The 25794-nt window shown below is 33.4% G+C and overlaps 2 protein-coding genes across 2 annotated transcripts; both read left to right on the forward strand.

Annotated features, from left to right (window-relative positions):
* The first annotated feature begins 7226 nt into the window (after positions 1-7226).
* Positions 7227-9147, forward strand: LOC132622992 (RING-H2 finger protein ATL46-like). The gene has a single exon (XM_060337691.1). The coding sequence runs from the start codon at positions 7785-7787 to the stop codon at positions 8910-8912; it is 1128 nt and encodes a 375-aa protein (XP_060193674.1). The 5' UTR covers positions 7227-7784; the 3' UTR covers positions 8913-9147.
* Positions 9148-19908: 10761 nt separating this feature from the next.
* On the forward strand, positions 19909-20553 carry LOC132624760 (inositol transporter 4-like). The gene has a single exon (XM_060339488.1). The coding sequence runs from the start codon at positions 20074-20076 to the stop codon at positions 20551-20553; it is 480 nt and encodes a 159-aa protein (XP_060195471.1). The 5' UTR covers positions 19909-20073.
* Positions 20554-25794: the final 5241 nt, after the last annotated feature.

Below are 25794 nucleotides of genomic sequence, written 5' to 3' on the forward strand. Positions count from 1 at the left end.
AAAGTAAAAAAAAAAAAAAAAAAAAAAAATCTGAACTTATAATAGGATTCAAAAGGAAGTGAATTTTCTTACTAATTATGCCCAGTTAAAAGTATGCATGATTGACTCCAAATTTGAAGAGTTGTTTATAAATATACTTGAATTTATATTTGCATATTGACGACGTTTTGAAATGTTTAGGTAATAAGAATAAAATGATTCTCTTTACTTGATATACATACATACATACATACATACATATATATATATACATACATACATACATACATACATACATACATATATATATATACATACATACATACATACATACATACATACATACATATATATATATATATATACATACATACATACATACATACATACATACATACATACATACATATATATATATATATATATATATATATATATATATATATATATATATATATATATATATATATATATATATATGTATATAACCATCCTATTTTGTAAATTGATTTTTTAAAACATAATAAATATTAGACATTGTAAGGGATTTTAACATGAAAAGGAAGGAGTGGTACTTATGAAACTAATGTTAATACCTCACTTAAATTAACTACCCGCGACTAAAACTAAACCTACTAATTAATCACGATTTATCCAAACTAATAAAAAAAGAGTTAGTTACATGATATAAATTAAGTGCACAAGAAAAATAGAAGAAGAGATAATTTAAATGGGGCTCAGCCCATTTTAAGACAGGCCGTTGTGATCCGTTCACGCTATTGGGCTTTGGCCCAAAATTCATTTATTTCTTTTGAATATATGCTGCTGTTGTGATCCGTTCACGCTATTGGGCTTTGGCCCAAAATTCATTTATTTCTTTTGAATATATGCTGCTATATATTCTGTCGTTTGGGCCTTGGCCCAATGCATTTTTATTCCTGCAGGCTGCAGATTTGGGCTGACGCGGAAGGAGAGTTTGTTGGGCCTTGGCCCGACGCTGAATGCGGGAGATGACGAGTCGCTTGGACTCATACGCGATAGTCATGCAAAAATAAAAGGAAAAGGATTAGGATATAATCGAATAAACGAGGTCAAACACATTAGATATACCCAAACAAGTTAGCCATGCAGGTAGATTGTACGTATATTTGGAATATACTTCACATAAACATGGATATACCACCTCGCTGCCTTAACAAAATGAACATATATAAAAAAAAGGCACTTATAGGTATATTGGGAATATTCCAATCAATCATACAACGGCCAATGACCACTGCAAAACTAACTACAAATGCGCGAAGACGAAGAATCTGCATCGCGGTAGCAGTAACGGAGGATTTTCAAATTATGAATGATTTACGAATCATCTAATATCACATATGAACATATCACCACAATGAGCAGGGCAGGATTCTGAATCCCTCTGCCAGATAATGACCCAAAACAAAGGTGAAATAAAAGGTATTCACAAATGGTAGAACCAACAGGTTGTACGTATATCTCGTAGTTTTCGATTAGGACCGACAAACATATCCTTTCGTCTTTCTCAATAAAGAGGACTAAACATTTAGACAGCCTAAGCAAATCAATATCCTAAGAGAACAGATCAGTCGATTCTGGGTATTTTGAGATGAGGGGAGCATATGAGTAATGAACACCCGAAAATATTCATCTTGTAATGTTGCATATTCAGATAGACAAACCCATTTACTCTTTACTCTCATTCATACCAACTGATGACTACCAGAGAAACAAATGATCAGCTTCAACATTCAGCAAACACAATATGATGACCAATTAATTACACAACCAGTCGATATATTAAAGTTTAAAACAGACACTGTCCTAAGCAGTGAAGCAGAGATCAATTATAATCTTATTTGACAAATCTGGGCAAAGTGTATGTGTATCAAGATTACCATTCATACCACAGGATTATCTTAAGTAATAGAGACAAACATGTCGATGTCCAATATCACTTGTCTATATTAGATAAGAATGACACCTATAATTATCAACCAAATAGTGTTTCAACATGGGCTAAAGCCAAATAACACCATATGCAAAATATTAGCACATGAACCATAATGAATATTCAGCCATATTCAAACAAGCTAAATACAAACTTATAAACAAGCAACACAGGCAGTCATGGACAAGTTTTAAATTGAACCAAGCCATGCCAAAAATGGGAAATTATATAGACACAAAACAAACAAGTTTGTAGAGCAAGGCTGAAGTGAAATTGGAAAGTAACGCAATACTAATCTGATGATGGAGTCAAACAATGAGCTAAACATGTTGGAAGGCCAAGTAGGAATTTTGATTCAAACTCCTATATGCATATCTAAACCCCAATTCGACTTCGTACATACAACCTCATTATACTACTGACACATGATAAGGACCAATATTTGCCACAGGAATGAATTAACAACATACCCAGATCTTGTAGAATATACTTCAGATAATCAAGACACGAAATTTAGTTAAATATATGCTAGCAATAGGGTCTGGAAATTGATGATTCTCAAGTCACATCATCTCGACTGTGTAAAATAAACTAAACCAACATGAACATGTTGGCTGGAACATAATTAATCCCAGCTATCAGATAATCATACTAAGCAAACCCACACCTAAGCATTCCAAACAAAGAAGACTATGATAACTAATGCATAATCATGCTTAGCGGAGTGGAATGATCATATAGGACCTACTGATCTTAAGCTAATCCAGGAATACCGTACAGGTCTAACTACTAGACAAGGTAGAGAGCATTATTTATCTGATTATGCTCAACAATCAAATAAGCTAACACATATAACTTTATTAAGGCAAATTAAACTACACATGATATGATTCTTATATCTAGGGCAAACTGAATCAGTAAACATACTTAGCAAAATAACTAATCCTCATGCTAAATCGGAAATCAATACGAAACTAAACTAATCAGACTACACAAGTTTACATAGAACAGAACCGAAGCAAAGGGAGAATGAGGATCACTGACCTTTTGGGGGTGCAGCGAAATGAGGCGAAGGTCTCGATATCTACTCGAAACACTTTGAAATTCGAACTCGTGGGTGCTCGAATTCGAACGAACACTCGAAGAAAAACAGAATGGGATCTAATATTTTTTGTGACAATATATAGCAAAATTAAAAGCGGATGTTTTTAAAATAGGAACTGGAACAAATACAGACCTATATTTTAGAGGAAATTTGGCGATTCAAGAACTTTCTTGGGGTTTCGTTGCCCTCCCCCTCCCGATTCCACTCCACCACTATTTATAGGATTTTTTAGGTTTTGTGTTGAAGAAAGAGAGAGAGAGAGGGGCGGGGACGAGCGAAGATGGAGGGAATAGAAGCGTGGTGGATGGCAGTGGTCAACGTGGGGGACAAAGTGAGTGGAAATGGCAGCGGTATGGGAGAGGCGCGGGAGGTGTCAGAGGAACAAGGATGAGTGGGTGTAACGTGGTGAAGTTGAGTGGAGCGGAGGAAGTGGGATGTCAGAAACATAGTGGAGCGGCAGTGAGGAGTGGAGAGAGAATCAATGGTGTGGCAGTGGGGGTGGTGTCAGAGAGATGTGGCGGCTAGGTTTTAGGATGAAGGGGAGGAAGGGAACGATGGGGAGATGGTGGTGTGGTGGAGGCGATGATGGAGGGGATGGTGGAGACGGCGATGGGTGGCGGGTGAAGAAGAGGAAAGCGGAGGAAAGGTGGAGGGAGGCGAGAGAGAAAGAGGAAAGGAAGTGAAGAAGGAGGCGGGTGAAAATGTGGGGAAGCCCTAAGGGTTTCCCCCTTTTTGGACGAAAATGGGTCGGACCCAGTCCATAAATGGACTGGGTCAATTTTTTAGACTGGGTATTAAGAGAATAGGCTAATAAATTAAAACACAGATTATTCTAAAAATTGAGATAAGAGATACGGACTAGTCCAAAAAATATTAGGGGTTAATCGGACTTTGGTTTGGGGTCCGATAAGTCAAAATACGGATCGAGTGCAAGAAATAGTTTGTCTTCTAAATTTAAATAGAAGACCTAATTTAATTAATGATATACCGAGGGTGACAAAATATTGCTTAATACCAAAATGTGTGATTATTAGACTCGGGTAATAAAATCATATGGTGTTATAATAGCCGTGTAATAATATATGTTATTTTTCTTTGAAAATCCGCACTAAATAAATACTATTATTTAATTATGCAAAGATAAATGCGTAAGCTGGTAAAATGCCGAAATGATAAGAATTGTGAATTATAATAATATTAATAAATAATAATAACAATAATAATAATAATAATAATAATTATTATTATAATAGAATAATAAAATGTCGGTATTGATAAGAGGCTAATAATTATAGCAAACATAATATATATATTTTTATTTTTTTCAAAAAATATTAGAAGCTTAAAAATAGGTATTTTGGCAGAGAGGCGGGACAAAATTGGGTGTCAACAACAAAGACCTTGAGGCAGAATTTTGTGTGCAATCCCTAGGAAGAACCTTGAATGATCACAATCTTACCCCCTCTCATAAGCCCGTTAACCGGTTACGGAACCGACGGCTAGAATTGCAAATTCACTTAAGCTACTTCGGATTGTTGCAAAATCACCAACTCCACCAATAATATTAAAATTATAAAATTAATAATTGAAACTAGAATAAGACTATAATATTTATTTGAGACTAATTTAAAGTGACTAATTATTGCAAAGTAACTATAATTGAGAGATTGGGATTTGAGGGAAAGAGAAGAGTGAATTGGTGTGGATTAAAATGAAAATGAAGAAGAGTTTATATAGGGTTGGGGATTGGGTTAAGTGTTAAAAAAAAAAATTGGGGGTTGGTGGGGGGGGGGGGGGGGGGGGGCGGGGAATGAATTTATGGTCGTTTGGCAATGACCATTTTTGCAAATGGACCATTGCCAACGGTTCAATAATGGTCCATAAGCCCAGCAGCAACGGCTATATTTTTTTTAATTTCACCGATTTTACCGATCCGGTTCCGATTTAAAATAAAATGAAACCGGACCGGTAAGAAATAAATGGTTAACCGGTTCCGGTTTAAACCGGACCGGTTGACACGTTTACCCTCTCATTTATAAACAAAGCCCACAAGGAAAAGTTACTCAGAATCCCAAAGGCCCAACTTGTGTGGTCTTATTTCCACTTCCCACTCGAATTTCTTGATGTTTATACAAAGCTCAGTTTTACTAAAAATGCCTTAATCTGCTGATAAACTCTAGCCTAGGAAAGAACGGATTCCAGTCTCCAGATTCCAAGTTTCTTGAAAATTGAAGAAGGAATAATTAAATATTCAAATTTGGCCACATTTATGTAAAAATCACCATAACCTCTATTGTACAATTTTAAATTCAAAGTTCATGTTAATTTAAAATTATGCGATAGAGGTTGTGGTGATTTTTATATAAGTGTGGCTAAATTTGAATTAAGATAAATTTTGAGAAAAAAAGATAGAAATGACATTAAGTAAGCCTAAATTATTAAATTTGTCCCAAATAATCATATGAATTTACCTCATTTGGGTCATTGTGACCAAAATAGTGTGGCCCAAAGACTTTTTGAATTAAAATGGGCCTAAAACCATGAAATATTAACTTATTCTGTGAAATTCAAGTAAATGATCCAGGCCTAAATGAAGTTGGATTTTACTAATGTAATTGGACATCGTGTGGTAGAAGGTAATCAATCTTGACTTTATGAATTCCAAATGTCTATAGTAGCAACTTACTGTGTGAAGTCATAATCATGAAAAAATAAAAACAATTTCGTCCATAAATTTGAATCATTGATGATTCGAGAATAAGATAAGCACATCGTGTGGTGCAATGCGGGGATTATAATGTGTTGTTTCTACGCTTTATCCCTTTTAAAACAACTAACACTTGTTTTTAAATTCTTCACCTAATTATAATTTGTCTTAATAAAGACAAAATAGCATGCGTGCGTATGTGTTATTTATTCCTTAATAACAAGTGACAGCTAACTAACCCTCTTACACATAGTTTTCTTAAAAGGGATTTAAGAGGTTTGGCGTAAACCAAATCTTTTTTTATATGCAAAATTACTGATTTAATAATCATATGTTATATGTAGATATATTTTATCTTTCTGGCTTGGCCTGATAGGTCATTATATATATGCTAAAAAGTAACGCATAATGCTTTTAAAAGTCCTTACAAATAAATTTAAAATTATTCCAGTTGGCATATTTTTATGTCTAGCAATTATTTATACATTTAAATCTTTTAAAGTTTTTCTCAGATCCAATGCAGTATAAAAGGAATCTATCCTCTTAAACTTGCAGAAAGTACGTTACATTTGCTTAAACTTCAAGAAAGTTAACCATTTATTTTTCTGAAAGGGAGACATTAATTCAAAAAATTATGTCCTAGCACCTCGGGTTATTAATAAAGGATTTTGTGCTCAAAATAAGGCCATCAAAATTTGAAAGTGGTCCAGTTGGCAATTGAGTAAGAATATCGTTAACATACCTAATTAAAGGAACAGTAACTAATTGCTAATCGTATCATGAAATTTTAATTTTAAACGTGTCATCGTTAATGTTGTCTAATTAATCTTATTTATTTCCTATTAAATGAGTGAAAAGAATCATCAGGCGCCAGTGCGGAAATTTGAACCTTAGTAAATTGCTATTCGAATCATAATATTTCTTTGCATTTCAGCTTTATCATCATTAATGTTTTCCAATTAAATCTTATTTATTTCCAATTAACTAGTACTCCTTCTGAATAAAAAAGAGTGTCCATTTACTTTTTTTTATTATTAAAAAAGAGTGTTTACTTATCAAATTAAGAAACAATTAATCTTATTCTTTCAAAAAATTTCTTATTAAGTGTTAAATGATCAAATCTCAATATCTATTTAATTAGAATAATTTAATCAAATTATCTATTATCTATACGTATCTAACAATTAATATTTTCTTAAAAATGTGCAAATAGCTTAAGCACTCTTTTTTATAAAGAGGAAGTATTAACTGTCTTTCCAAGTACATGACTTAAACTTTGATTTTCCTTTTTCTTTTTCTCTTTATCTTTCCCCCCTTTTTTCTCTCCTTTACCTTTTTTTTTTTTCTCCCTTTACCTTTAATCTTTTTTACTATAGGGAATTAAAAGGTGCAACAGTACTGAGTATTTCTTTTTGGCATTTTTTACTGTTTATTTTGGAGAGCAGTGACGCTTGCCAGTGCCAGCCTTTGGCGTCCAAATAAGTCAAATGTCCTTTTCTAGTTCAAAATCACACCCCAACTTCTCTTTTTCCCATATTTATATTTTATATTTATGTTTACACACTCTCTGTTTTTTAGTTTGCTAGAAACTAGAAATTGTTAAGCATATAGAGAAAGGGAAAGAGAAGAGGTGCAGGCTCAAATGTTCAAACTTTGTATAAGGGGTTTCAAGATCCTATTTATGTAACTAAATCTTTAGGTTTTGCTGCATCAAGAAGTGATTCTTTATATAAAGGGGGTGTCTTATAAGTTAGTATAAGTATTGTTTTTCTGACTAATGGTGACTAAGTGGGAATCAAGACAGGTAAAGATTCTACCTTTAGCATTTTCTGCTTGGTTTCATCACTATCTGCTCTTATTTGCTCTGTCAGTAGTGAATTGTATTTCCTTTTGAAAAAGCAATTAAAAAATTACACCACCCTAACTGCTGCAAGACTCCGACTTTCTTGAATCTGAGTGTTTGAGTTTTTCCTTCCGAGAGATGGTGAAAAGAAGTTAAAAAGTTGGTTTCTTTAAAGATGATTTGTTCATTTGCTGAAGTTGGGTCACAAAGATGGGTTTCTAGGCATACCCATTTGAAAAGTTCTTGGATTCAACATCAAAAAGATGGTGTCTTTACATATCCCCCTCCTCTATTTCCCACATCTCCTCCATTTAGTGAAAGTTCTAATTTTCACAAAGAACCCAACACTTCTTCTTCATCCTCATCTGGAAACAAAATTAGTCCAGCTGTTCTTTTCATTATAGTAATATTAGCTGTCCTATTTTTCATATCTGGTCTACTCCACTTGCTAGTTAGATTTCTTATCAAACACCCTTCTTCAGCATCATCTCAGTCTAATGGATATCCTGAAGTTTCTACTTCAGATGCTTTACAAAGACAGTTACAGCAGCTATTTCATTTACACGACTCTGGTTTGGATCAAGCATTTATTGATGCATTACCTGTCTTTATGTATAAAGAGGTTGTGGGTGTGGGTCCTAAAGAGCCCTTTGATTGTGCTGTTTGTTTGTGTGAATTTACTGAGAAGGATAAATTGAGATTGCTCCCTACTTGTAGCCATGCTTTCCATATCAACTGCATTGATACTTGGCTTCTCTCAAACTCTACATGCCCCCTTTGTCGAGGAACTCTTTTCAATCCTGGGTTTCCCGTTGAAAATCCAATGTTTGATTACGACGAGCCACGAGAAGATGATGGGGATGCTCAAAAGACAATTGAAATAGAGGAAGTTGCAGTTGCTAAAGCAACATTTCCTGTGAGACTTGGTAAGTTCCGGAAATTGAATGATGGGGCCCGTGGGGGAGGGGAAGGAGAAGAAGTAGGAGAGAGCAGTAGTAGTAATTTGGATGCAAGAAGGTGTTTTTCAATGGGTTCATATGAGTATGTGGTTGGTGATGTTAATCTTAAGGTAGCTTTAAGCAACGAGCAAAAGACGAGTAATATGAATCAAGCCAATTTGGCAGAGCATGATCCTAATGAGGGGAAAAAGATAGGAATTGGGACAAAAACAGATAGTTATTCTGTTTCCAAGATTTGGCTTTGGTCGAAAAAAGGCAAATTTGCGAGTTCTTCAGACTGCCAAATGGATGATCAACCTCCTAGTATGGACTTACCATGGCTTAGAAGAACTGAAGGCATGTAGTGAATTCTGATCTTTTATTCTCTTTGTTTGATCTTTTTTGTTAAATGATAACTTAGAGGTGAGTTTGCCTTTTTCTGTAGTATTCTTTTAGATGCTAATTCAACAAAGCGATAATCAGCTTGATTTCAGTCTTGATGCACAACTGTTCTTTACTACTATTATTCTGTTGTTTCTTAAGTCCTGTAAATGTATAGGTCATCTCTTCATTCTATTGGTTCTTGAATCCTATTCGACACGACAACACAAGTTAAGAGATAACACTTGTTTCATTTGTCATAAGTTGTGTTAGTTACCCACCTTTAACATGCCTAAAAATTTGTAACTTTGTCCGTTCAGCAGTTTCCTCAAGCGTAAAGCTCTTGCACTGTGTTCCAAAGGGTAAAACAATTGTCAAAGATAGAAAAAAAAAGAAGGCTGCTAGGTTTAAAATTTTTATCTGGACAATCACAAAGACCAGTAGCTTCTTTTGTGTCTTGATAAAGTTGGCTGTCGTATTTTCCTCTCCAGTCACAAGTGTGAGACTACACAGTCATCTTCGTTCATTTTTTTGATAACCGAGAAATTTCCAAGTGCTAGTAGGTGCAACATTGAAACTCAATAGATAGTGGACCCCGTCTACTCTTTTCTTGTAGTAGAACTTGTGACGTGTACTTATCCCACATCTATCACGGGGTGCGCTTTTCCCACTGAACCAAACCAAAGCCCTATGGCACTGGCGTCTTGGTTCATATAAAATGAAGATTCGGATTCTCTTATTGGCTTTACATGGTCTATATTTTCTCTGGTCTTATTGACCTATCTTTTGCTTTAAATCCCCCACCTCAGCAGAGTTCACTCTTTCTTTTCTTCTTTTATCTTTTCTGTTGGGCCAGAGGAGAGGTGTTTTTGGGGAAGGAAGGGCGATGTTTGAACACAACCTTTTTGGTGTAGTGGTGGGATCCATGAAAGCAGTCTTTGTTGGGAGACCAGATTAAGTGGCATCAGTTATGGGTCATTTGTCTTCATCAAATATGACCCTGTTGTAATTAAAGCCTTGTTGATTATCCGAGAAAGAGTGCTGGCAAAATCATTATGTTACAAGTAGAGATTAGGTATCATTACCCCCTGCTAATTATTGGTACTTGGCAATACTAATGTCGAACACGTGGGGCTGAAACTTTGATTGGTAATTGGCAATACTAATGTAGAACAGTGTAAATTTTTTCGTAAGTATCACTTTGTTGGGAATGGAGAAACTCCGTAAGTCCCCCTTTATTTGTCATATGCGGCCTGAATCTGAATCAGTCAGTCAGACCAGCGGATTTCAAATACGGATGATTATACAAAAAGAAGTTTTTCTAAGAAGATAGAGAAATAGGTTCTCTTTTGTGCCTCAAATTTTCCTTCCTTTATCTCCCTACATTTTCCTTCTTTGTACTTTTCCTTTTTCTTCTTTCCGTCCCTGGATGTAGGGTAAAAGGTTGCACAAAATTTGTTGCAACGACTTCTAAACTGTTCCACATTGTTGTATGGTGGGGGCATTCTTTCTATTTCAAGGTTTAGGCTACTCGGTCAAATAGTTGGTTTGTCCTACAAAGATCCCTTCGTTTTCTTTTACTTTATATTTTTTATATTGGAGGCCCAGCTATAGTTGGCACACATGTTCGAAACTCCGGAGAATGTAGACTCGTCTGTCTAACCTCTGCCTTGCTTAAATACCTGGTTTTATCTGTGATAGTATTCAAACTCGTGATGTGCGCCTAACATATACATCACATGTTGCGTCGGTCTTATCATGGAAGGTAAGTCATTTGGGTGATAAAGTTCCCTTGGGTATGGTCCTAGACATTTTGGAGTTTAAAAAAAAAAAAAAAAAAAAAAGACATTTTGGAGTAACTCGCATCTGAACTCACCGGGGAATCACGAGTATAGATTATAGTAGGACGAAGTCCTTATCAGAGACTATATCTTGAAAATTTCCACAACATGACAATCCCCATTGTACAGTGGACCAGGAGAATTTTAGATTTATTATAGTTACGGAAGAGGGCCAAAAATACCCTTTAATGTATGGAAAATGGCTCACAAATACCCTCCATACACCTATTGGTCTAAAAATACCTCTAAATTATTTTTTTGGCTCAAGAATACCCTTCAAACTAACATTTTTTTACTTGATGACTTTTTTCAATTTAAAAGCCACATGGCTTAATATGATTGGCCGCATATATTATTTAATTTAAAAATAAATCGACCCACTTTTATGTCCAAACCCGTTGAGCCGACATGTTTCTTTGACATCTGTGCTATCAACTCTCAAGATAATAGGACATGTTCTTGTATCTGATTCTGTTTCCAGTTTTAAAGAGATTTATAAGTATAATGGGGATAATTTAGGACCAACTGCGGATGAACATACTGGGGATAATTTAGGACCAACAGCGGATGAACCAATTACAATTTTGCTGATTAATTGGGGGTCTCAACGGGATCTTAAGAAGGTTTGAGAAATTGGTCCCTTAGCACGTGATTTTGTAGTAGATAGTCATAGACCTATACACTTGCATAATTTAAGTGACTAGAGTGATCGGATTATAGTGCTACACACTAGAAATGATAAGCAGCAGGCTGATTTAGCATATGATTTTGATGTTTCTGCTTTGGCAAATGCAAGTGATTTGAACAGTGACGATGAGTTTAATGAGGGGTTTGATAGTGAAAATGATAATGACAGTGAGAGTGAAGAGGAAGATGAAGGTGGGATGAGGAAGAAGAGGAGTTTCTGCAGAAAAAAGAGTAACCCGTTAAGTTTTCCAGGAAATTGAAGAAATGGGTTGGGTCAACGGGTTTGAGTTTAAAAGTGAGTGAGTTTATTTTTAAAATTAAATAATATATGCAGCCAATTATATTAAGTCACGTGGCTTTTTTAAATTGACAAAAGTAATCAAGTTATAGGGTGTTAGTTTGAGGGGTATTCTTGAGCCAAAAAAATAGGTTAGGGGTATTTTCAAACCAATAGGTGGATGGAGGGTATTTGTGAGCCATTTCCCATATGTTAAGGGTATTTTTGGCCCTTTTCCGTTATATTTATCTTGTAGGGTCGTGTGTTAGCTAATTTGGACTCATCGTATGTTCCTTTGGGTAGACAATGAATTGTCAATAAGGAACCGTATTTTGCAGTAACTGGAAACTGACTTACTGGGTACATTTAAATGGTCCAAATATTAGTACTAATAATGGTTAAAACTTCACCTTTCAACCATGATGAAGTAAGTCCATTATTGGTTATTCATCATACTTCTTTTGTCTCTTGTTCTGGTTCTTGCTTCTGGTACATTTGATTATGGCATCCTGCCAATGTCACATGTACAATAAAAAATTATGAAATTCAATTGTTAACTTATTCTTAATAGGAGTGGGTACAGTTTGGGCCAACCCGAAATCCAAACTGAAATCTGAACTTTTAAAATATTTAGTTTGGATATTTGGATTATGGATTGGACTTCGGATTTTACTTTGGGAAATCTACATGATATAGAGAACATTAAGCCTTATTATTTTGCCTAAATTACATCTCATAGCTAAATCTTGTATGACAATTACACAAAATAACTAGTATAGTAAAATTATATTGTATTTAATATTTAAAATTATTTTCTCTCTATTCTCTCACAATCTCCTCCCATTTTCCTTCATTTTCTCTCTCCTCCAAGCCGTCTTCTTTTTTGCTCCAATAGCCACCACCACCGGCGGTACTCCGACAGCACTCACACACCTCCTCCACTGCCGCTTCTTCTCTCTCCACCGCCGCCTGCCACCATGGAGATCTCCGGCAAGTTCCACCACCGTCGTTGTTCTCTCTCTCTATCTTTAAATCTCTTTGTTTTTCTAGAGAGAAAAAGCTCCAAAGTTACATTAATGGCTTCAAAGCTTCAAAGTCCGTCGAAGCTATGCTTAGATCTGGCGTCATTCATCGCTGCCGCCGCCGTCGCCACCTCCTCATCATCAACAACAGATCTGAGCTTTATTGTTTTCCTAGAGAGAGAAAGTTTTTTTTTTTTTGTATCTACGTCGTTGCTGCCTCCGGTCGTTTTCCGGTGGCGGCTCAGATCTGAGCTTTTTATTTTTTTAATTTCAAATTGGAGTGTATACATATAGTGTATACAGTGTTTTATCGCATGTATTTCGAAGGAGATCTTTTTGTATACAAAATGAATACAGTAAATTTGAAGTGTATACAAATGAATACATTAAATTTTATTTCTTGTATTCAGTATTTGAGTGTATTCGTTAATTTTTTTGGAAAAATTCAACTCAGTTGTGCAAGCTGAATACAGTTTTTTTGTATTTATGTTGTTTGAATACCACTGATTTTCAAATACAATAAAGTGAATACAATGTAAAAGTAACTATAAATAAATACAACTGAGTTGAATACAATTGACGTGAATACAACTGAGTTGAATACATATGATTAATTTTTGAAAAAAAAATTATTCGTTGTATTCATGAATACAACTAAGCTGTTTTATGAATACAGCGAGCCATTTTTTTAATATAGCGGGAAAACAGTAGCTATGCCATGTAAATATTGAAACTGTAGCTATGGCAAAATTTAAACCCCAAAGTGTGGTCATTTATGTAAAATTCCCTTTTACTTATAATTTTTGGATATGGATTTCGTACTACGGATTTTTGGATATCCGAAAATTCGAAATTTTTATACCTTATATCTAACCCTACCTATATCATATGTGTCCAGTACTAATAAGTTCGGTTTCTAATCCAATAGATTAGTACCTAAGGCCCTATCCATTAAAATATTAAGTCCAATAAATAATTCTCAACTAAATCAAATATAATATAGGGCTTTCTTACTTCTCAAGTCTCATGTTAGTGTTACCCACAGTAGAGTTCTTTGTTATTTTTCCAGATGACTTACTTACATTTTATTTTGTTCGTTTTCACTTTTCCAGAATGTTTTTATTTGGTATGAATTTACTATGTTGGACATGACTTGGATTTGTTAATCCTAATTTGAACTGGAAGGCTTTTTTTTACTGAGCAATTAAGATTTAGATTTACCTTTGTGGAACTAACACATGAATTTCGTTCCTAATAAATTTGCCTTAAGTCTCAAGAGTCAAATCCGAAATATCTAAACCGAATGATCCGAAACCGAACTTAACATATCCAATCCAATCCGGACTTATTTGGATTGAATTTGGATTGTAATTTCTTCAATCCGAAAACCAAATATTCAAACCGAAAATTTCATATCCAATCCGATGGCCCGAACGTCCACCCCTAATTCTTAATGTACTTATTTCGATTTTATTAGATTAGGTAACTTTGTTTTCTCAGATAATCCCAAGTGAGCTGCACCCACCACCCTATAATGAGAGCCATCCATATATGATCAAATAATATTGCTACTTGACTTGGTTGATATAGAGAATCAAATAGGCCAACAAACGTAGAGCAGATAGCAAGATTAAAATTTAACGATAACCATAGTATATTTGAGGGTCATGGATGATGAAATGATTACTATTAGATAGAAACAAAGTTGGTAGCAGTTCAGCACTTTGTGTAACAGAGAAGGACCCAACTGAATTAGTAAATAGTCAAGAAGCTACTGGATTCGTACCATTTTCACCATGGTTTCAATGGTGTTCTCCTGGTTTCTGAACTGTGCTTGGGGAGACTCGGTATTTCTTTATCTTACTTTCCTTTTTGGTCTGTTTGAAAAAAAAAATGCATCTTTCGATATTTAGTAAGTTTCTTGTTTTCAACATTCCCATTAAATCGTTAATGGAACTCTCTTGTTGGATTGTCATAACATTTAAAATCATAAGATTCAAAGGATACTTTTAGTATGTTGTACACACATTTAGTTTACGATTACGAGATTATATATTTGTCACTTTGCCGATTGCAAAGGATAGAAAAGATAAAATGATTACTATATAAAACGAAAATTGGTGAGTGGGTCTAATTATAAAAGAGGCTTGCTAATAAGATGCTTAACTAGTTAATGAAGGGTAACTAAGGTCTCGTTATTTCACATTCGGTGGAAGTCTGATTCTGAAAAATTACAGATTTTGGTCCATCAAGTGTTTTTTTACAATCACTTATCTACTTTCAATAAGTCTAAAGCATTCAAATCTTGCACAGTTCCACTGAAATTGCAAACAGATGCCTCTGCTGAAAGAGCAGAGGTATTAGGATTTCACTCATCTAAACGCAATTTTGAGCAACAGAAACAAAATAGAAATGCAGAAAAGAATATTTGAAGTGAATTAGTAAGCCCTTAACTTTGCATAGGCAAGCAATTTAGCCTTAAGTATTTTTAACAGTAAATACGACCTTGAGTTGGTCTTGGTCACTTGGTCACTACCCAGTGTAATCTCACAATAGTGGGTCTGGGGAGGGTAAGATGTACGCAGCCTTACCCCTACCCGGGTAGGGAGGCTGTTTCCGATTGACCCTCGGCAACCCTCCTCCTTTATCCGGGCTTGGGACCGGCAATGTGAGCGAGCTCACACAGGCGGAGTTAAATACGACCTTGAGTTATTGAATGAATTCACTCTACTACCTCCTTTATAGAGATTAGAGAGGAGGTTTTCATAGTAAGCATGAATTCATCATTCCAGTAACAGGATAATTCCATGTATAGTGAAATGATATAAATCCTTTTATATGAATTTAATACGATTGCACATTTGCGCTATAATACAGAACATGTCCACTGTACATGGGTAACTTAGCTCTTAAATCAAGTAACAACAAAATCAACTATAGGCCAGATTGAGTTAACATTCTCTGAATCAGTATCATAAATCTTGTTTTATATAGTAAATATCATGTTATAGACATTATATTAATCTTCTCTGAATCATCCCTCTACAAGTTCGATGATAATCTGACGTAACAAATCAAAAGACACTACAAAACTCCTGTAGGAGTCGGTGGAAATGAAAATGACAAAAAGCAGGAAAAGGTAACTGATAAACTGAAAGCACCTTTGTGAATTATCAAACTGTATGTATACAAACAAAGTTGGTAATAACATTTTCCAATTAAAGAACTCAATTGAATAATACTCCCTGCAGCAAATTAACTAATCAACCGAATAAAAACAAAGAAATACTAGGAAAACAAAGACAAATCAATTTTTTACCCAAATCAACCAACCGACCAATTTTCTGTCAGAGAATCAAAACCACCTGTTTCATCACCGTCACAAACGTTGCAACAATAATAATAATATCGTACCCCCCACTTGTGTTATCGTTGCCATTTGTCCGATTCCACATCATGGCATTCTCTTTCATATTAATTTCCCCTAATTCATAAAAACGATGGTGGGTCCTTACCCAAATCCATTGAACTCTTAGAAGAAACCGGAATTGACGCAAATCTCGACGAAAAATCACGAAACAAACGATCATCTTCCGATTGATCATTTACCCCAGGTCCATCATCGAAATTCAAGGAATAACTTAACGGGTCGTAATTGAATTTATTCGTCTTGGAACGGTTTTTATTGAATCGACGAATGAAGGTCTTCCATTTTGGACCAGCAACAAGTTCAGACCATTCCCTAACCTTCATAACGGCGTTTAAACCTTTATCCCACCAATGTTGTTCTTCCTTTTGATCGCTCGTAGAAACCCGTTCCCAAACGGGTCGACCACATGGAAACCAGAAACAACAACCTCGTTTTGTGAATTCAAGGTCTTGTAATTCTTCGTTTACATCTTGATCTTTTTGGGTGAATTCCGGGTTAGTTTGACCCGACATGGTTAACAACAATTGCGACGAATTCTCAGAAAGAATTGAAAATACCACAGCTATAATCTCCACAAAACGGAGCCCCCTTTGAACTAGGGCTTTGTTGTTTGTAGAGAAATGTGGAGTTTTTTCAGAAACCCTAAAGCATTGTTGTTTCTCTCCTTCTTCTTCGATTTTTCTGTGTGCATTAGTTGCGATTCTATATAATGAAGAGAAGAAGATGAGATTTTGCTAACACGTTCAGTCCCTTGTTTATTCCTACATTATAATTTTGGTCCTTGTGATATTTAATTCTAACACAATTAGTTTTTATTTAGTAATATATATGTGCTTTTGGTCCCTTTAACAACAACATACCCATCGTTAGGGGATGGTAACCATAGTTTATTCGACTTCAAATTTCATATACTCATATCATAGAGAATTATGATATCTACATTATAGAAACACTTCAAATTATATCGTACTGACGCTTCATATATGTAAAATTATTCAAAAGAAAGTACAAGCAATTCCATTCGAAAATCAATTACACAAAAAAGACATTTCAATCAAGATAGAGTAGTCAAAGTTTCAACGTCTTAACAATTAGTTTCGCAATAATTATCAATTTATATATTTGTTAGTATTATAATACTAATATATATGTATTCAGCATTTCGATATTCTCTTTATAAATATAGAATACCATACGAATACCAAAACTTTTGAAATGCATACCAAATATCGTATCAATTACTATAATACTGAAACCGTGGTACAAAAAATTTCGGTTCCGATATGGTAATTAGTTTCTACCATATCATGCCCACCCCTATCTGGTGTAATCCCACAAGTGCGTTTTAGGAGGGTAGAGCGTACGTAACCCTTACTCCTATCCTGTGAGATAGAGAGACTATTTTCAATAGACTCTTCGCTCAAAAAAGGCGTTTTTGATCCCTTTATGTAGGAAATATGTTTTATTTGGACTACTTTAAGAAGTAGTTACCCTCATATATTGAGTAACATTACAATTTTAATATAACACATTTGTAATTAAATGGTGGTGCATTTAATAATTTTAAAAATTTATGAATATTCATAAGTAAAGGGATCTAAAGTAATTGAAAGTTAAATATACTTATTTATGAGGACTAAAAGTAGAATTTATCAATAACTGAAGGTCCAAAAGTGTTTATCCACTCTTTTGCGAATGTTTATAACGGAAAAATCGGAATAAATTAGGGAAACCGGGAAATGCCGGTGACAAATTATGAGTGGACAAACAACTGTAATAGGAACACAGCTGGAGCCAACCAATTTTGGGCTTAGGTTTGATTGCACTCGTGGCGATCTTTGATTGGAAGAATAACTATTCAACTGTGGGCCTCGGCGCCTCTTGTAGATAATGTAAGTTCGCTCTTAGCAATTAACGGGTTGTCTTAGTTGAAAGTCACCTATTATTGCCGGTAACTTTTGGGAGGGTAGCAAAGTCCTCAACGGTCGTAAATCGATGTTATTTATGGACTTTCTTCACAAAGAAAGAATAGCCGAGAAAGAAAATTATCTGCACCTAATTTAATAAAATATAATATCTGTATATATATATTATTATCAATTAACTAAGTTGAATAATGCATATTTCATTTTTATCACAATCATGATAGCTATGGTAATTTGATGTAAATATTGAATGTGAAATATTGTCTCCTCATTGACAGTGGCAAGGAAGTTTTTAAAATTAAAATTTGTGTTAATATAGTTCAAAAGTGGAGTATTCACTACCTTTTTTCAAGGGATCAATAATTTCGTCTAAACATATTGAGGATATGATCATATGTCACTACAATTTAAATGGAAGAACATAATGTTTACAATAATTTCAAATGTTACTTTTAGTGATTTTTCATGAAAGTATTCATATAACGAAAAAATATTTGTAACGAGTTATAGAACGAAATGCCATATACCAAGTGCCGAATTAATAAAGATTAGTGATTTATGTTTTGTAGCGATTAAACTTGCAAACTCTAAATAAATGTCATGAAGTTCTTTATTTGCACCTAATAATTCTTCAAAGATGAACCGTTATATAAAACTCATGAGCTCTTTTATCTTCACCTAAAATTATTGTAGTAGTAGCTTTTAGTCAACTTTGAGGGAAAGAAAAAGGAGAATAATTCTGTCTTTATTTTTTTTAATATAATAAAGTTAAAATAAGGATTATATTCCACCAAACTCTTTGTGTGCAGATATTGGTATAGCTGGAGAAAGAAAAAAATGGTTAGGAAGTAGGACAACCGAAGGCTGAACCTCGAGATAAAGAGAATATGGAATCTAGTGTATTATTTTATTATTAGATAAATATATGTATCTGTTAGCCTGCACTTTGGTTAGTTGAAAGAAAAACTTAGCACTTTGATTATAATTAGAGTGCTTGGTGTTGGTGATGTTATAGTCCAATCATTGTTTCCCAAATAATTGCCATAATACCAACTGCCCTTCAAATTTTAACCAATCTTTTGAGTTCTTTATCTTTCTTAAGAACATTCTTGATTTGATTATGAGAGTTTATGTTGGAAATATCTCAAAAGAACGTGAGTCAAAAAATATTTGAGAAAATTGCATGTTACACTGCTATGTTACAAAGTTTGAATTCAAAATTGAAGGCGCCAAAAATAAATGAGGGAGATTCAAGCAAATTTTGGGCAGGTTATCTTGAAAGTTGAGTCATTTGTTGATTTGATCAGTCCACATTTTATTCTATTCGCTTAATTCCTACCCCTAAATGTGACAAATGGCTTTATGAATAGTTAAGTTGAACATGTAGCATCCATGCAAAAGAGGTAAATAGCATTACCTTATGACCAAGTGGTTAATGCCCTTGAACAAGTGAACAAAGTCATTGCCTGTTTTTCTTCCTTATTTTTCCCTACAAATATCTAACTGCTCTCTCTTTACTTATTTTCCTTGCTTGACTTATTGGTTTCTTATTTGGAAATTTTACTTGTCATAACTACTTCTAAGACCTATTTATGAATAGTAACTACCTTTTATTTTATTTATTGTTCATAACTAAAATATTTTCTTAAATTACACATCATAACTAGTGTCTTGTATTTCACAAGTTTCTCCTTTAAATTAGTTTTCTCTCACCTCTCAAATCTATTTCTCCCTTACCCTTCTCTTTCTCTCTCCGTTCCCTCTCCTGCCTCCAGATCTAGATCTGTGGGATCTACTTCCCTTGCCTGGACTTCTATTTTTGTTTTTTAATGCAGACTTCTAAATGTTTGCATATCTGAATTCTTTAAAGCATCAAATTACATCTTTATTTTGTAGTTGAAGCAACCAAGAAGTCACTTTTCCCCAAACAAAACAAGATTGTGAATGCAAATAAGAAAACAAAATGGTAGAGGGAGGAATAAGCAAAGCAGATAAAACAGAGTTTACAAATTGCTGGAGTGCAGTATGGGAAACTCCATATATTATGAGGCTGGCTTTATCAGCTGGCATTGGAGGATTTCTTTTTGGTTTTGACACCGGTGTCATTTCTGGGGCGCTTGTTTACATAAAGGAAGATTTTAAAGAAGTCGATGAGAAAACGTGGCTTCAAGAAACTATTATTAGTATGGCTGTTGCTGGTGCAATTTTTGGTGCTGCCTTTGGTGGTTGGCTTAATGACAAGTTTGGAAGGAAATTTTCCATTCTCATAGCCGATGTTCTCTTCTTTATTGGTTCAATCGTTATGGCTTTTGCTCCGGTTCCTTGGGTGATTATCCTTGGAAGGATATTCGTCGGTTTAGGAGTTGGTTCAGTCGTGATTTCACAAGTTTCTCATTACTGTAGGACAATTGCTTGCGTATCTAATCAATCTGGCCTTCACTAATGTAATTACTCCACCTCCGATGAAAGTTGTGGAGCTTCATGCTCACCAAGTGTTTGATAAAAAGTTTCGGTATATTTCAGTGTACTGTTTCAGTATATTTCGTTGTATTTCAATGTATTTCTAATTTATGAAACAGTTTCTGATATATTTCATTGTATTCCATTGCATATACACATACTACAATTTTATATTTCTTAAACAATCAACCATACTTCATTGTATTCCAGTGTATATTTTTTTGTATTTGGAAGTATTTCTAAAAGTTTGGAATGGAGTAATTTGGAGAGAGAAACGTGGGTTGTTATGGAACTTCAACAGTTATGCGTGATACATGGTTAATTTAATTTGATTTACCATTTAAAATGGAAGAAGAGAATCTGTTCCATAAATACATCCTATTTTGACTCTGCCAGATTTTGTATTTCAGTGTATTTCAAAAATGCGAACTCTGCCGGATTTTTGTATTTCCGTGTATTTCCCTGTATTTCAAAAACGCGAAATACAATGGAATACAACAGAAACTAGCTACGATTTGTAAATATAGAAAAAGTAGCTATAAATTATTAGAAGCTATTAAAAGATAGCTGTTTATGTAAGTTTACCTTGTTATTTATTGAAGTTTTACTGATTATCGTCCGTCTTTCATGAAGTTAGGTCTGTTTAATATTGAAAAGATATTTTATATTACTGAAATAATTTTTAAGAATAATCTAAGACAATTTAAGTCAATTCGTATATCAGTTCATAAATAATGTATGTAGTAATATTTATTTTATCATTGTTAGTCCAACACTTTAATCCCTCAGTTTGTCACTACCCTCCGTGATCTCAATTTCATTCTTAAGTCATTTGACAAGCCGGCCTCGGAGTTATTCCGATATTTTGCAATACTAGACTACATGAACGCGCCTCGCACGTTATCCCCCGTCATTCATAACAAATGTTAAGTACTCTCTCCTCAAATTATCTGTCATGATTCTCTTTTACACGTCTTTTGAGAAACATTAATTAGGAGAAATTTTTAACTATTTTATCCTTCATTGGTATTGAACAATCATAACATTACCCCGTAATCAAGGTGTTTGTGGTCTTCAAGAACACTTACTGCTAAGGGTAAAATAGGAAATAAATAAATAAATTTAGTCTTGAACTTATGAAATCACAAATAATTTGAGATTACTACTTCTAATCATTATGACATATAATTTGAGACAGAGGGAGTAATGTTACTTAAAATTATATATTATTTATTTTACGAGCACAAAAATATTATTTGATTGTATCCACTGGATACTTCCCATTAAATGTTGTGTTTCGTATATATCCTTTATGTTTTTATCTATGTGAAAAAATATGTTAGGACTAAAATAATCCAACTTTAGGAATTGAGCTAGTGAGCATATATTATATTTATTTTCATTATCTCCTGAAATCGTTATTAGGAAAAATTAAAAGAATATCAGTCGTTTATTTGCAGAAGAAATTAAGTATATTCTGATAAAGATACACATGATAGTATGTCGTTCATAAATAATTCACGAAAATTATAGGGACAATAAGTTTCACTCATCATATTCACAAGGTAAGAACTCATAGCTTTCTATCCTGCTTTACAAAGTGATTAACAGAAATCTGGATCCTTGTACTAATATTCTTATTTAATAGAATTCTCTTAGTTAGGTAAAAATAGCGCAATTTATTTTTGTTTCTTATATGTGATTTTTTCTATTTTATTTTATGATTTTTTCTACTTTATTTTAATTGGAGCAAAAATTAACTCGTGAACGATTCACATAATTAAATTAAGTGTAATTACACAAACCCATTGTTAAAGAATAGATTTCGTTAGTTGAAATTCTTTAACAACGCAATAAAGGTGGAAGTGCTTGTACGAATGGTAACAAACTAATTTACAGGTGTATGTTCTCATTGCCTATAAGCATAATCCCCCATGAATTTGGTAAGATGTGATTTAATGAGTTATTGACTTCTTGTCCATGTGAATTTGGCCTCCCTTCGAACGGCAGGACATATAGTTGGAATTTGACTGGGATTAGAATCCCATGCAACTTCATATTAATTAGGCAAAGTTTAATGTTATAATTTTATCCAACTTAGATATATAGGTTCAACAATAATATAACTTATCCTCGGTCAACCAATATTTTAAAGATATTTAAGTTTGGAAAATTTTAATTTTATCCAACCTCAATAAATCTATATCAAGAAATAATTTAGTTTTAAAAAAAAAAATTCAAGTTGATCAATATTTTGATATTTATTGATAGACGGTTATTCATGTGGCTACACCAAATCATATGAATCTATCATGACTAAGTGATAAATTAAGACAAGAGTGATAATTAAGGTAAGAATATGCATTAACTAGTGAATATATCCGCGCTTCGCGCAGTTACAAAATTATTTTTGAATTCACTACCATCTAACTTGAAATGAAAGCAAATGTTACTATCAGTCATGAACATAACATAAGATTAAAAAGAACACCAATTGAAACTTACAATAATTAGTAGGTAGAGACCCTCAAACTTCTTGAAATATTATAATAACAGGTAATAAGAAAAATGCACTCGTTTTGATCAAGTTATTTTTGAAATACTTCACATTTTTTTATGGAGAGCAACAATCATAGATATTTTTTTTGTGCCAACAATTGATGAACCTTTTCTAATATAGTCATAGTCGCAAGTTCCCCTATTTTCAACAATATGTATATTTTAATTACGTTAACACATACTTCATCAAAGAACAATAACTACATATTAACAATTTAAGTATAGTGATATATTTTCAGCACATAGCGAAGTGTTGTTACTTAAGTGACTTGCAGAAGGGGAGAAGATGTCACTTAATGGAGAGAACTTTGATCAACCACATTTTAAGACAAAATCTTAACAGAACTTTGGGCTTTCTAGTAAACGCAATTACAGTTTTTCTAATAATGCAGTTTTTTAACATAAGTAAAATGAAAGAACTCGGGAAAAATATAAAAAAAATAAACTACCAAAACATTAGTTTGCAAAAAGCAAAACATGATTGAGAAAAAGAATAATTTGGTAGTAAGTAGTCAACCCTTGTCAAATAGTAAGAATATAAAGTAAAATAAAAGGTTAAAATACCAAATTATATCTTTAGAAGCAATAATTACCTGTTATTCATTCCATCAAATATATGATCCAACTCTCATATTGTAAAGTCTTTTATCTTGTATCAACTTGATGAATCTTATAAAATCCAAATATCAAAAGAATAATACCGGATTTATAAAATAATAAGCAAAAGGATCGTTAATACATAATAAGGAAAGTGAGTATCTGTGAAATAATCAAATTGACTATAAATAAATATATATATGAGTATGAAAAGATGCTTAAATTGGACAATAAAAGCTTGAAAATATACCCGTACCTGCTACTGAGCATCCAAGGAAAAAAAAAAAACACTCCCTCATTAGCTTTGTAAATTATGGATCACCACATCTACAAAGCAAAATCATTTGAAAGCAACAACATATTAATAACAATCTACTACGAAAGGAAAAAAGGAATAAATATTTAGAATGGCTGTAAAATATTTTCTCCGTTGACTGGCTCTTCGTCTTGATTTTCACTATTTCATCTATCAATTTTGGCCAGGGAAAAAGCGCAAAATTCCATGCGATTTCTTAATGGATGAAAACAGATATGTTCTTGTCTTTGCTCATATATCCACCATAACTAATACTCTTTAATTTGATAGTTATTGTGTGAATACCTTAAATGAGAGAATAGGAAAAGACACATAAATATATTAGTGAAAAATTAATGGGTGAATAGGAAAAGTCACATTAATATAAAAAATATATATTAATAAAGAAACCCTTGCTAGAGGCCGGAGGGGAAAAGTTAATTAATCTAAATAGTCAATTAATCTAATTTAGAGCTAGTTCTGCTAACATTTATTACAAAAATAAACGTTGAATATATTTTTGTGGCAGCTGCAACTTTCATGATAGGCATTAATAACTCAAGAATGAATGGCAATTAACACCATTATCTAATTTGGAGACTTTTTGAGCAAGTTAAAATAAGATAAATGAAGAAGGAAAAAAGGCCAAAAAAGGTAAATATGAATGATGGTCATAGGGAGGTGCCGCATCACCTTGTCTATGCCTAGCTTTATATTATATATAGATTAGCTATGATTTTGTGATAACTTTTTTTGTGTCATTTATTTATTAATTTGTTATAAACACTCGATGTGGATAAGTATTTATCAAATTCAAAATATACCATCAACTGTTCTGCCTTAAACCATGGATTTTTCATTAATTTCTCTTGAAATTAAACCTCAACTTAACTGATCCATGGAGATAACTTGATAATTGGAGAATGATATATCCTTTTTATGGCTGCTTTCTGTTTCTATTTTTTATTCGCCATCTTTATGGAGAAAAAAAAACCCTACAATAAGAACAATAAGTAAATTTATTGCTAGAGTAAATAAAGTGGGATATATCTTTGTCTTTTTTACTCTTTGAATTCTGATGAACCTCTACGACCGGCTAATCACAGATTTAATACTTCAAACTTATCTCTGCAGAGGCCCCAATCTTCAGTTGCAAACAAAAGAATTTAGAGTTATATAAACCCTTTATATATCAGTAAGAGGTGGTTAAAAAAGTTGTTGTCTGTGTGAAAGTGTTTGTTATGGTTTCAAGTTTCAACAATAGGTAGAACGCAAAGTTGGAACATGATTGGGATTAGAATGGGAATCCGACGCATATTCATAGTACTCATTAGGCAATGTTTTAAATGTACAATTTTATCCAACATGAAAATATGTTCTCAAGAAATGCTCGACTTATGAGGGTAAAAAGGTCTACCAATATTTGAAAGATATTTTGATTAACCAACATCGTGCTTTTATATACTTAAGTCTAAAACTTTTCCATCAGCATATGTGAAGAAAGTCGATAATTCATTCAACTTATCAATAAATTATCATCCCATTCAATAATTCTTCTTTTGGTATTTTTTTCAAGCAAGAAAATAGAGTTATAATTTTTTCTTGGTATCTTGTAATTTAAAAATATGGACAAGATATTAGTGTTTTTAGTGTAATAAATAAATATGGCACCCAAGCAGACAACATCAGTAACAATACATATCTCAATAATTGAGTACTGTTGATAGAGGACTTATCTAAACATTTTTTCGTTGGCTTCTGATCGCTTCAAAA

This window comes from Lycium barbarum, chromosome 12 (assembly GCF_019175385.1).
Source record: "Lycium barbarum isolate Lr01 chromosome 12, ASM1917538v2, whole genome shotgun sequence".
Classification (NCBI taxonomy): domain Eukaryota; kingdom Viridiplantae; phylum Streptophyta; class Magnoliopsida; order Solanales; family Solanaceae; genus Lycium; species Lycium barbarum.